Here is a 13,248-nt window from a genome sequence, read left to right on the forward strand (position 1 = left end):
CCTCATTAAATAGATACTGGTATCTTTCACAATTCTATCAACGAGATTAAAAGCAGTTTCTTGTGCGTACCTATTTATTTTTTAACGTATACGAAAGACATAATCAGCACACTTGACATGTTTACAGTAATTCATGATAATCGAAAGTTGCGCAATGTTTATAATCAATCCCGAATTAATTTTACGTTTTAAACCTTCCCTAACAACTGATAATAAAACTCTAAGCGCAGCATTTTTTATTTTCTTGCGTGCAATCTGTTTTTTACGTGAACATATGTGAGCCGCTACGTCTGATGATTCACTATTACAATCCATTATTATGAATAAGAATGGTATTACGGGTGTTGATCGTATAAAAATGTATTAATTTGCATAAGTAATATTTCCATAAAAATTATTTATGTAAATAGATTAAATTTTCACATGAACATTAATCATAGTGACAGTATTTATTGTACATTTTTAATCATTTTCAGGACATACAAATGAAAGTAATACTATTGAAGATGAAGATGTAGTTGATATGAAGTTAACATTGTGTAATGTTCCCTCCTGTAACTGTCCACTACAGGACAATGATACAATTATATTAGAGAGATGACAGTTATTATATCATATATAACAAGAATATTTGTTAAATATTAAATCATTAAATATTGTTAATCATGTCTGCTTTGGAGGAAATACAGCTTGGTACAATGGAAAATGAACCCATGGACAACTTGTATCTTGCATTGATACAATGCTTTGCTATTATATTATGCGGGTAAATTTCATAAAATAATGTAAGAAGTTTAATTCTATTGCTGTAAATTTGAGAATGATATATCTTTTAGGTATATTGCTGGAAGATTCGATGTCATTACAAAAACAGAAGCAAATGGCCTGAACACCTTTGTAGGAACATTTGCCTTGCCATCTTTAATTTTTATGTCACTCGGAAAACTTGATTTCACTTTAGTGAATTGGAAATTTCTGCTTGCTGTTCTGTTAGCCAAAAGTTGTGTATTTTTTATTGTTCTCAGTGTATCTTTGCTTATTAAAAGACCATCAAATCCAGGATGTGCTGCACTGTTCGCAATATTTACCACACAGAGTAATGATTTTGCTATTGGCTATCCTATGAGTAAGTAAAATACGACATATTGCATATACTGTTAATAGTATTGCATTACTAATAATGTAACATTTCAGTTGATGCATTATATGGAAAAACACATCCTGAGTATGCTGCATACCTGTATCTAATGGCACCCATATCGTTGGCTATTTTAAACCCAGTTGGGTTTGTCTTACTAGAAATTGGTAAGCGTAGGAATGAAAACCATAGAAGCTACAAAAATATGGTTTGTTCCATCATGAAAGGGATTGCACTGAACCCAGTACTTTTTATGACTGTACTCGGTATAGTGGGAAATCTTGTTTTTAGTCATGTAATACCATGCGCACTAGCCACTGTTCTAGATGTATTTGGTAATGCTTTCTCTGCCAGTGCCCTCTTTCTGCTGGGTTTAATGATGGTTGGTAAAGTGCACAAGCTAAAGGGCACAGCTCTGGTTATACCAGGCATATTAATATGTGTAAAATTGTTGGTTCTTCCATTGGTTATAAGAGAATCTATTATCCTTTTGAATGCTGGAGAAAATATTACGGATACTCAAGATTTAAGTACATATGGCTTTTTGTATGGAACCATTCCAACAGCACCAGCTTTGTTTATTTTTACTCTTCGGTACAACCTTGAAATTGATTTAATTGCATCAGCAATGGTTGCTTGTACATTCTTATCTGCTCCACTTATGTTTGTATCAGCAAAATTAATTGACGCAGTTTCTGCTGGAATTACCCCAACAAATTACACACATCAGCTAAATGTATTCTCATTCGATGTGAGCATTGCTTCGATAACAGTTTGTGTATGGTTAATCATCTGTTTTGTTGGATTGGGAAGAAAAAAATATAAATGCGTTACACATCGGTGTACATTATGCATCGTAATTGCACAGGTCTGTAGTAATGTATTTTTAGTTGAAATCTATGTAATACATACTATAAATGTTTATGCAAATATTAATATTTTCAGTTAGCTACAGCTATAGGTGTGATTATTTGGACCAAACTCGAATCACATAATAGTGGATCTGTCCTATGGTAACCTTCTCTTATCTTTTATTTTCTTTGTTCTTATATTGTATGGTATAATTTAAATTTATTACAGGTATATTCAGTTCATTTTAATCACTTCTGGTGTATATGCGAGTCGCACCTGGACCATGGCAATAGCTGCAACTTTATTATATCTGAATACCCGTTCTCCGAACTTTGTTAAAAATATGCAGAAGTGGTTTTTCCCTGTTGGATGGGGGTATGATAAAAAACAATAAGTTTCTTTCATTATTAACGCGACAATATAGTTACAAGTTATATTACAATTTTCAGGGTTCCATTTTTAATTGCAATTATAATGTGCAGTACAGTAACGTCAAAAGGATCCGATCTTGCTTTTAAAAATCCTAACTTTCAGCTTGGTAGAATTCAAGCTGCAACATCTACTGTTGTGTTAATATTCTGTTTTATAGGTATGTTAGTAATAATGGATAGCAAGATGAATAATATAAAGTGACTTTTTTTAATTGTATTTGTTTTACAGTAACATTGGGATGTTTAGTTTTACATCAGAGATATCAGCGTCAGCACAATTCCGAGTCCTACAACAATTTAGCAAATAACATAGAAAACTCTACAGATGAAGACGTCCAAAGGCGCGTGGTAGATGTTGAGGATTTAGTTTCGCCTACCTCCCGTACACCGATGTACGTTTACTTTATACACTGTTAAACTGAAAATTACGCTAAAGTATATCGCATTAAAAAAACAATAAATAATAATTTTAGCATTGGCTGTGAATATTCAGATGGATGTCCGAATGGTGTGTGCAGAAGTAATAACGAGACCGATGACTGCGATCAGTATTTAGAGGATGAAAGAAACGCATCAAATGATCCACAAACGCTTCGACATCTAGTATTTCTCATATTGCTTCTGTGTTCTATGTTTATTGTGAGTAAACAACAGAATTTTCCATTAGCAATATGTGCAATTATCAACTTAATGTCATCGCCGCGGTTGCAATGTAATCAATGTTATACAACACTGCGACAGGGTTTATCTATATCGGTTGGAACACTAATTATGGAACAATTCACTGGCATTTATGCGGAACTGGCTTTCTTGGACGTTGCTTTAAACTTTGGCCAGTCGTTAATCGCTTTCGCTATCTTTGGCTTAGACCCTGGTCTAGGGAAACTGGGCTGTTGGCTGAGAAAAATGTGCCGAAAATGGCGTACTGGTAAGACCATTATTCTTCCTATACAAAACATTAAAACAGAAATAAGTGTATCTAGTACAGGAGATAGAATGTGGCTGTAGAATCGACCGGAAAGAAATATAATTTGCAAGTATTGTGCCCAAAATATGTAATATAAATTAAATGTTTGTAGGTAAAGAGTTGCAGTTACCCCCTGAAGATGATTTAAGCCCAGATGTGAGGGCCATTCGGGAACAATTTAATCGTTGCCATTTAGTTGAATGTCGTGCTCGCATAGCTATTTGTCGTAGACGATTGTTAAAGGTATATAAAAGTGTTTTCACTGGGACTGATTTAGTTAATTGGTTACTCGAAGCTGGTGTTGCACAAAATCGAGACGATGCTGTTCGATACGGTCGTTGCTTATTAGAAAGCAGAGTATTGCAGCACATTGACGGCACGGAGCACTTTAGCGATCAAAATTTGCTTTATACATTTAATGCCTAATTGCATACAAACTTTATAAAAGTTAGATTTTTATAGTTCCTTTTTTTTAAAATATTATTTATTTTTTGGAAGGCTGTAAAGAAGAATATTGTTCTAAGAATTGTATCTATGTCAGTTGCATTATAGTCTATAAATACGAAATAATTTATTTTCTTAATATAACCACTATTTTATTCTGAAATTTTTACATACTATTAATGATCATTGGGAGACTAGCATTCCGGAGGGTCTGTATTTTTTTACAGAGTTGTTTTAGAATTCAAGTGATCACTGCATTATCAATAACATAATTTTAAAGAGTGGTGCTTTAATAAATTCATGTGTGTCAAATATTCCTCGAGGAAACTTTTTATTGAGCAATTTTTATTACAATAACACCTATATGACTTTCATCAATGTTGTATAAACTGCAAAATAAGTATAAAATAAATAACTTTGCTTGAGACAATAATGGCATGAATACAAATGTATTCAAGTAGTGCTACAGGTTAATACCTCCTGACCATTTATAATAAGTAGACCAAATATATGAGTTAAATACATAAGTCATCATCTGGATCTTCTTCATCAATATCATCTATATCCTCTGGTTGATAATGAATTTTGGATGTACTTGTTGCAGTCGATGTAATCATATATGGTAATATCGTTTCTTGCCTTTGTTTCATTTCATGTTCATTAATTTCTATCCTGAACGAAGATTCGATCTTTTGTCTTTCATTTTCGTAAGTCAAATCTGGTTGTTTATTCTGTGTTTCAATCTTTTCTGACTGAATCTCATGAGAGGTATTGCTTTGGTTTACTAGTTCACATTGTCTTAAAATTGTGCCACCTACTTTACGGTGCATAATCTCTATAATATAGCTAAGATTATCATTTGTATGCAAACTAGAAAATCTTTCTATCCTTACATATGTAGTTCCTAATGTCTCTATACAGGGTATTTTATTCTGCACAAAATCTCGTCTATAAACGCAGATCAATTGTGGCACTTGTTTACTTAATCTTTCTAAGAACCACAAAGCTTTGGACAGGCCAACAAATAAGATCAAAGATGTCAAACAATCAATGATTACTGTAGACTTTGTTTTTGTATTTTTTAAAATATGTTCAAGGATATCAAAGTCCTTATCATACATTGTATTTATATCGAGCAGATTGGTGTCAACAGTGTAATAATCATAAATGTTCACATTATTTGACATGAAGTGTTCGGATTCAAGTTGGTATACAGACTTTGGATCAGAAAACAACAGTAAGTCAAATGTATGATTAGAATCTTTATCTTTCCACATTTGTATCCATCCTGCAATTAATTTTCTTGCATACATTGCTTCCACCCCTGAAATTTATACATACAAACAAACGTCTCAGTCATTTTTTAAAGTACATTTAAAACTAAACAAAAATAGCAACAGAACAGTTTTATTGTTTGCAATGTTCTAAATTATTTTTTAAATGACATTCTCGTACCTTCGTCAAGGACGATTAATTTCGTGCCTTCTAACAAAGGCAGTGTTCTTATAGACGTCATCGCGGGAGATTGTAATTCGTTACGCATATAATCAACTATTAAGTTAACAATAACCAAACAGTTGATGCAAGTTTCCGTGGCGGAATATGTATTTGAAGATCACCTTCGAATACGATATATCTGAAAATTTAGGTTGGAGTTTAAGAAACGGTAAGATTCACTCGGCTTGTTGTAAAATACAACATGTCCATCGACTTTAAATAAAAATTTTCATCAATCGTTCCAATAATTCCATCGCATAGAAACCAAAAAAATATTGAACTACTCGCTACTAGTTTCTAGTTTGCTCTGATCATCTGCAGTGCGACGTATGCTACGAATCTCATATTTTAAAGATGAGAATTTAAAAAAAACATTATATATTTAAAACAAACATAATGATTTTCCTGGTGCTAGGCGAGCGGTACATTTTATAGGTACGGGAAAGCGGTTCTTCATTTATAAAGCCGTAAGTAGTGGATAGTGGATTCACAGAGTTTGTTACCGTATCTCAATTCAGCCTTTATTTCTATTTCTTTTTTGCTTAAAATGCACCGATCAAAGGTCAGATAATAGTCAAGTAGTTAACCCTGTTCAGTTTCTAAATTATGAATGATTGTGAACCTTTGAAACTAACATAAGTTGAGGGTCACTGTTGTGTAGCATACGCAAGTAAAAAGTCAGTGGCAGTCAGTGGTGTGGTGGGGCTGGCGAAATACAACAAAAGGTGTTTACCATTTATGCTCCTTCCTGTAGCAGTGAACAACCATGAACTACGCCGCAGTATAGGGGAGCATGTGCAATGGTGCAATTTGTCGCATGGTCGGTGCAGCGGAACGTGTGCGAGCTTTTCTAATTTCGAGAACGTAGTTGCGATTGCAGTCGTCAGGTAGCAGCCGGATCGGCTCGAAAAGGGGTGCGGTACACGGTGATCGCCATACTGGGCGAACGTGACCGAAGACAGAGCGAAAATGAATACCAGAGTGTGTGTCACATTGGACCTATTTCGCTCATAACAGAAGTTTTTATTTTGACAGTGTGATCAACGAGTGGTTCGCGCGATGTCCGGTACACCGGCCAAGCCCTGAGGGAGACCAGAAACCGTGGATCCGTGCGCGTGACCGCGTAAGATCAGAAATATCGCAACTCCGGGTATCCTGCGACTCGGGTTGTCGCTGCATGTGTCACACTGTGAGTGCTCCTGCTGCTGCTATTGCTGCTGCCTGGTGCCAGATCACAATTCGAGCCTGACGTTCAACTGCTACCTAATATTCTCCATTAGACGTGTTCAAGCGCGCGCGTGTGTGTTTCTCGGCAGCGGTGCACAAATGCAACATTGAGCAGCAACCCCGTCGTGGAATTGCCATCCATGAGTTTGGCCGCGTTGCGCTCTGTTCGGTGCTACTCCTTCAACTAATCGCGTGTGTGATGCCCGGGAGTCGCTCCAGCACGGACCCAGAGCACAAGTCACCGCGGGAAAGTGGTGAAGATTCCGAGGATGAGAGTGAAATCCTGGAGGAGAGCCCCTGCGGGCGGTGGCTCAAACGCCGGGAAGAGGTACTTTTATTTTTATCCACCTTTTCTCCCTTTTATTTCATTACTATTCATTTTACGAATGTATCTGTCCATATCACCATATTTGTTCATTCGTATGGATTCAGTTTGTCACCGTATTGTACAGCTCCTAATGCATCGGACGTGTACGTTCTCTCTATGTATCTTAACCATTGCCTATTTATTCATTCTCTATGAAGAATTTCTCCTATACAGAGAGCATAGTTTCGTTTACAATAATGGGATGTGTGTACATTTTGTTGTACAAGTAATAAATGATATTATATGTTGGGAACATGAGATGGTTATTCAGTTCTCTCTTTTGTGATTTAAACTATATTATCTCTTGAAATGGTTAACAAGTCTTACATCGAGATTTAATAATTTTTTTATTGATCGGAGTAATTGAAAGTTTGTTAATATTAGACTAGAGAAGATGAAGAGAAAAATCCAAGATAATGTATTACAAGTACATATAATAGGGACTTGTATTATAATAATTTCTGGACTTTTAAAGTATATGTTTCTGTGTAAACATTAGCACTCTTCAGTACACATTATCTATAGATTGATCTTCAACAACTTCTTGGCACTAAGCTTTTACCAACAGCAATCCCTTTCATATTTCATCCTAAAAATAAATTGGCATAGTTGGACCATTGACTACTTACATTAACACAAGACTGTTTTGTTCTAACACATTTCTCTCTCTGTTATTTTATGTAATCCTAAGACACGTAATGATAGAAATAAAAGAGTGATTGAGGATTATTTTATAGTATTTAGGGTATATTTTTTTGTGCACTAAAAGATCAGTTTATTTCAGTGAAAAATCAACAATGTTTCTGTTGTGGTTAATGTTGAAGAGAAATGTAATACTAAATAAATGTAAAAGATACGTTTGCCTATTTGTTGTTCAATAACTATTATTTTATGTTAGGTATATGTAGGTTCCAAGTCCACATTAGCTGAAGGCTCTACCTTTGGAGCAGCCAGAGGCAGTGAAAACGAAGTCACTGAAATGGAGGTATGTCTATTTAAAGGAAAATAGGCTATCTCATCTGTTTTATGTATCTTGGTCTGTGTTTCGAAGCATTTGAAAATGTACCATTTAATTTGGTGGGAATCTATATATATTACTTCAATCTACTACAATAACATGGATACCTGCAATGACAATCCTGTCTCCATGTGAGCTCCCCTCCTTAAATTCCTTGCAAGGTCACATTGATGTAATAGTAAATTGGGCATCAAATTGTTTGAGTTGTGTTTTGAGTAACTTTAAAGTGAATGATTGCAGTAATATATTCTGTTACTCCATACATACATGTTTACAGTGTATTAATAGTCTGGTTTTATTTTTGCTCTGTGTAGCTTTTAGATCTTGTAAATAAATATTGATGTATATATTACATGTGTAAACGTAAACTATAGCTATAAATAAACTAACATTTTGTGTTTTATGCTGTTGATCTGCATTGTGTGAATAATTTCTTAGCATGTGTGTGTGTGTAGTAGGGGTGGATGTGTTTATGCATGAATAGAACAATGTATTCTCATAAATAATGTCTGTTACATAGGTGGAGCAACGTGATGTCCCAGGAATCGACTGTGCCTACTTGGCAATGGATACAGAAGAGGGTGTTGAGGTTGTGTGGAACGAGGTGCAATTTTCTGAAAGGAAAAACTTCAAAGCACAAGAAGAAAAAATACAACTTGTATTTGAGAACCTGACACAATTAGAACACCCAAATATTGTTAAATTTCATAGGTATTGGACGGATACCCACAATGATAAGCCTCGAGTAAGTTGTCAAATATAATTCTGTCTTTACTATTAGATTGGAATTTCGAATATGACATATGTTTCTTAACACATTTTTCCATTGATTGCCAGGTGATATTTATAACCGAGTACATGTCCTCTGGGTCATTGAAACAGTTCCTAAAACGAACAAAACGTAATGTAAAAAAATTACCTCTGCAAGCATGGAAACGTTGGTGTACCCAAATACTATCTGCATTGAGGTAACACAGTTCCTTGTATAAGTTTTGAACTTCTTAAAACATATTGATTTCATACCTGTATATTGTATTGTATGCTTATCAACTTTGGTTAAAATTGTTTCAGTTATTTACATTCCTGTTCACCTCCAATTATTCATGGAAATCTCACTTGTGACACTATATTTATTCAACATAATGGACTTGTAAAAATTGGCTCGGGTAAGTACTTTCATGGCAAAATATAAAGAACTTTTCATTATGTGAAGGATATTATATGTTGGTGAGAGTACAGTCTTAAGTATATTTATACTGTATATATTGAAAGACTGCTAACAAGTATCAATACATAACTGCTCGTAGGTATTGAAGAGAGCATTTATCCTTAAATGAAATAATTTAGTGTACATTGGAGTAGGAGTTTGCAAGGCGCTTCCCATTTTTTTATTCACAGGACAATGAGAGGCTAATAGTTTTGTTTCTCATAATTTTCCTGGAAGAAAGTAATACAGACAAAAATTTCACAGTATAGGATTATTACCGACGAATTGGTGAAGTTAAAGTAACAACTCTAAACCTAACTGGTATTTATTTTTGTTCTTACGTGGGGTATACGCAAAGTACGTATATTGCTATTACTGTGATTGTCTCGTACGATTATCCAATCTACAGTAATAAAATAACACCTTATACAATTACCAAATCGATCTGTGCCCGACAGATAATATAATCAGACTAAACTGATGTGTAAACAATACTTTGATATTATAAAACGATTATAATGCGTGGAAAAGGGAATGATTTATGTATGCCTTTCAAAGAAACTTTCATTTGGTGCTATAACATAATCTTTCTTATGTGAGATAATGTTAATTGAGTCTTATAATGAGATCAATGACATATGGAAAAGGAATACTGTTTCTGCGGATATGGTTGATAATTCTACTGGAAACTCAATGTGCTTTGAGTATTTCGTTTTAATAATGAATCAATCAGCTCAGAACCATTTCTAATAATCACTGTGACTGAGTTTACATTCATTCTACATACATATAAACTTTCCGTTGTACAAGTCCGTTAGTAACGTAAATCTGTTAGAAAGATTGTGTATAAACTGCTTTTACATATTAGGAGTAACTTGAGTCCTCGTTTTTAATTGTAGCAGATAGGCTAATCTAGATAATGAAAAAAAACACAGCAAAGTCTTCGACGAGAGAGGAAGTACAATCGTACTTTCGCCGATCCGGAGGGATAAATCAAGCGACCTCGACCTTCTTCGGTTGGTGTAAATTGTGAAAAGATGGTGAATTTGGTGGAAATACATTTGGCAGATAATCAACAACAGTTGCCAGCTAAGTAATTTAGGCGTAATGAGGTAAACACTCCCATTTATGTATGTATATATTAATGATATCTACATCTTAATTATTGATAGATCGATTACACGTTAATAAAAAATATTCATGTCTATTTAATTTAATACTGTTAGTGCTATTATATTGCACTATTCATCCTTGGAGTTAAACAATTACAATCTGAAAAGGACAGAGCGTTTTGTGTCTTCTCAACCTTCTGAACCATTATTCGACGCACGCATCTTTATTGTATTATAATATTTTTTTTTGTATCCTTCATTATCAATAAAACGAGATCCAGAAGTCCATTCCTTTAGCCAAAAGTTTCACCATGCTCGATAACAGTGTCGCTTCAGACTGTGAATATAGTCAAATGTATATGTTTAAGTTTACCTTTGTATAATAGTGATTTGTATTTTGTATACTGTATTACCACTTGACCTTCTCCCTATATGTATATCCAAAGACTATTAACTGTATGAGGGCTCAAGTTACTCTTAGGATAAATTTTCAGTTACAACACAATTTTTCTAGAGGTTTATTAATTTATTTGTTATGGCAGAGGTGGCGGGTATTCGAACAAGGACTATTACTTCTTTTTTTTTTTTCCATATCATTTTGTATAATATTTCTTTTCTCATTCTAATTCCAGTGGCTCCAGATGCGATTCATCATCATGTGAAAACTTGTAGAGCAAACATGAAAAACATGCATTTTGTTGCACCTGAATATGGAAGTAAGTGAATTCAAGTAATCACAGTAATTTTTAAATAAAATTCATATTAAAATTTATATTGCTTTCGTGTTTACAGATTCTGTAACCCCCGCCATTGATATTTATTCATTTGGTATGTGCGCCTTGGAAATGGCCGCTTTAGAAATTCAAGGGAACGGTGATAGCGGAACAATCGTAACCGAAGATAACGTTGGAAAAACGATAGAATCTTTAGACGATGGCCAACAGAAAGACTTCATTCGGAAGTGTCTTCAAGTAGACCCTCTTAGTAGACCAAGTGCCAGGGAACTCCTTTTTCATCCTGTCCTGTTCGAAGTACATTCATTAAAATTACTTGCGGCCCATGCCCTGGTTAATTCAGCTAGTAAGTTTAATCTTGTCATCACATACTTCTGGGACCATTAAATAGTAGATATGGGTAATTCATAACAATAATCTTTGAAGTTTAAAAAAAAAAAATGAAGGATGGACGTTCGGAAATTGGTAATTAGAAAAAAAAAACTGAAATTCATTAATCAATTTATCCACTCAAATGATCCATGTATTCCAGTGCAGGATTAATAATAACTATCTTTATCTTATCTTTCTGGCATTTAATATTACAATGTGTACGTTTGTTGTAATAATAGAACTGGAGGAGATTTACTCATAAAATTTCTTTTGCTCCTGCAGCCAACATCTCGGAAACGATAACCGATGAGGTACTGCAAAGGTTATACGGACCGGATACAGTAGTAGCCGAAATCAAATATCAAGGTCGACCGCCTCAGCAAATTCGGTTAAGTGATATCCCTGTTACAGAGAAATTAGAGAAGTTTGTCGAAGATGTAAAGTGAGTATAACCTGATGGTCGTAGATGGTGGTTTCAGGACTGAACTTTGGACGATAACTCTGGCCCGTTAACGGTACCCACAACCTTTTCTGTTAATAGATATGGAATATACCCATTGACAGCATTTATGGCAAAATTACCACCACCCGTTCGGCCTAGAGCAATATCGCCCGAGGTGACCGAATCGGTGAAGTCGGTTACGCCAGAGCCAGTGGACGTTGAGTCTCGAAGAGTAGTTAATATGATGTGTAACGTTAAGCCTAGAGAACAAAGTTGTGAATTACTTGTGAGTGATGAGTAAGATATTATTTCTAAGGATAATGTCACAGACAGATTGGTTCGTTCCTTTATGCCTGTTATGTGTGTTATAGATGACAATATTGTTACGAATGGATGACAAAATGAATAGGCAATTAACGTGTCCTGTGAGCCAAATAGATACATCGATGCTCCTCGCGCAGGAACTTGTACATTTTGGGTTCATTAACGAGGTAATTATTCCATCCATTGATGAATCATATTGTCACGTTCGGAAGCAAGAAGTTAGGTGTCTTTGTCTTTGATGTTTCTTTTATCTCTGTTACCACTTTGAAAGTTGAAAGCTAGATATATCTTGATATTGTGGACAAGACACCTGAATTTCTGCTCCTAGGCGTAGTTGATTAATCCGTTTATCGTATTTACGGGCAACACTTAAGAAAATACGATTTTTTTTTGTAGAACGATCGTGATAAGATAGCGAATTTAATCGAAGAGGCATTAAGGAGTTGTTTTAACAAGCAAATGATGACACCAGGAATGGTATCATTAACTAATCTTCCCACCCAAACTACTTTACTGCTGCCTGGTCCAGAATTTCCATGCTTGCAACACTTTGATAACTCGATATATAATGCGACAACATCCAATAGTGATAGTGTAACTAACCCGCTGCCAAAAACCTCAGGTCTCCCCGTCTCGAGTAACACGAGCAAAAGTCACGACGAAGCTGAACCACCGACGAATACTGAGAGCGGTAGTTAACCATCCAGGATATCTGGTAACTCAGTTCACTGTGCCACTTTGCACGCTCTATGTATAGACTGGCTATGTATTTTTATATTTAAGTAAACAGGAAGAAAGAATGGAATTAAAATAATTAAAACAAACAAAAAAAGAAACAAAAGGATAAAAAGAAGGGTGCCGTGGCTAAACCACTAGGCTTAACGCAGTATAATCGAGTATTGATTTCTCTCGAGAACACGAGAAGCTGTTCTATGTCAAATTTCATTTATTGGATAATCAATCGGTTTTCATTATTCTTATAAGCTATAAGATAATATGAAAAACTGAGATTATAAACAAAAAAATAATAATAATAAAGGGCGCGTTTTGCGATTTCAGTTAACGAGAATATTGAGATTACAAATGTAACAAGTATAAGACATTGCGTCTAGTTAT

At 34.8% G+C, this 13,248-nt stretch overlaps 3 protein-coding genes across 3 annotated transcripts; 2 read left to right on the forward strand and 1 right to left on the reverse strand.

The window, feature by feature from the left end:
* The first annotated feature begins 665 nt into the window (after positions 1 to 665).
* LOC107192594 (integral membrane protein GPR155) lies at positions 666 to 3,814 on the forward strand. Its single transcript, XM_015581888.1, has 10 exons — positions 666 to 766; positions 837 to 1,126; positions 1,195 to 2,006; positions 2,084 to 2,151; positions 2,219 to 2,365; positions 2,440 to 2,579; positions 2,651 to 2,813; positions 2,895 to 3,060; positions 3,163 to 3,349; positions 3,501 to 3,814. Exons 1-10 carry the CDS (start codon positions 666 to 668, stop codon positions 3,812 to 3,814), a joined length of 2,388 nt encoding a protein of 795 aa, XP_015437374.1.
* Positions 3,815 to 4,347: 533 nt separating this feature from the next.
* LOC107192544 lies at positions 4,348 to 5,433 on the reverse strand. The gene is made up of 2 exons (XM_015581828.1): positions 5,288 to 5,433; positions 4,348 to 5,156 (listed from the first exon to the last, which is right to left on the reverse strand). Exons 1-2 carry the CDS (start codon positions 5,373 to 5,375, stop codon positions 4,348 to 4,350), a joined length of 897 nt encoding a protein of 298 aa, XP_015437314.1. The 5' UTR covers positions 5,376 to 5,433.
* A 922-nt stretch (positions 5,434 to 6,355) lies between these two features.
* LOC107192546 (nuclear receptor-binding protein) lies at positions 6,356 to 12,920 on the forward strand. The gene is made up of 11 exons (XM_015581829.1): positions 6,356 to 6,884; positions 7,822 to 7,908; positions 8,462 to 8,686; positions 8,779 to 8,909; positions 9,013 to 9,107; positions 10,893 to 10,976; positions 11,053 to 11,340; positions 11,649 to 11,808; positions 11,908 to 12,094; positions 12,180 to 12,299; positions 12,529 to 12,920. Exons 1-11 carry the CDS (start codon positions 6,756 to 6,758, stop codon positions 12,829 to 12,831), a joined length of 1,809 nt encoding a protein of 602 aa, XP_015437315.1. The 5' UTR covers positions 6,356 to 6,755; the 3' UTR covers positions 12,832 to 12,920.
* Positions 12,921 to 13,248: the final 328 nt, after the last annotated feature.

Source organism: Dufourea novaeangliae, unplaced genomic scaffold, assembly GCF_001272555.1.
Source record: "Dufourea novaeangliae isolate 0120121106 unplaced genomic scaffold, ASM127255v1 scaffold355, whole genome shotgun sequence".
Lineage (NCBI taxonomy): Eukaryota > Metazoa > Arthropoda > Insecta > Hymenoptera > Halictidae > Dufourea > Dufourea novaeangliae.

Excerpts from the sequence above, each read along its gene's own strand:
- LOC107192544 (XM_015581828.1), bottom strand. The coding sequence starts at position 5,375 with ATGCGTAACGAATTACAATCTCCCGCGATGACGTCTATAAGAACACTG. Across the intron at positions 5,157-5,287 it reads ATTAATCGTCCTTGACGAAG|GGGTGGAAGCAATGTATGCA; the intron begins GTACGAGAATGT and ends TATAAATTTCAG.
- LOC107192594 (XM_015581888.1), top strand. The coding sequence starts at position 666 with ATGTCTGCTTTGGAGGAAATACAGCTTGGTACAATGGAAAATGAACCC. Across the intron at positions 2,152-2,218 it reads AATAGTGGATCTGTCCTATG|GTATATTCAGTTCATTTTAA; the intron begins GTAACCTTCTCT and ends AATTTATTACAG. Across the intron at positions 3,350-3,500 it reads GTGCCGAAAATGGCGTACTG|GTAAAGAGTTGCAGTTACCC; the intron begins GTAAGACCATTA and ends AAATGTTTGTAG.
- LOC107192546 (XM_015581829.1), top strand. The coding sequence starts at position 6,756 with ATGCCCGGGAGTCGCTCCAGCACGGACCCAGAGCACAAGTCACCGCGG. Across the intron at positions 8,910-9,012 it reads CAAATACTATCTGCATTGAG|TTATTTACATTCCTGTTCAC; the intron begins GTAACACAGTTC and ends AAATTGTTTCAG. Across the intron at positions 12,300-12,528 it reads ATTTTGGGTTCATTAACGAG|AACGATCGTGATAAGATAGC; the intron begins GTAATTATTCCA and ends TTTTTTTTGTAG.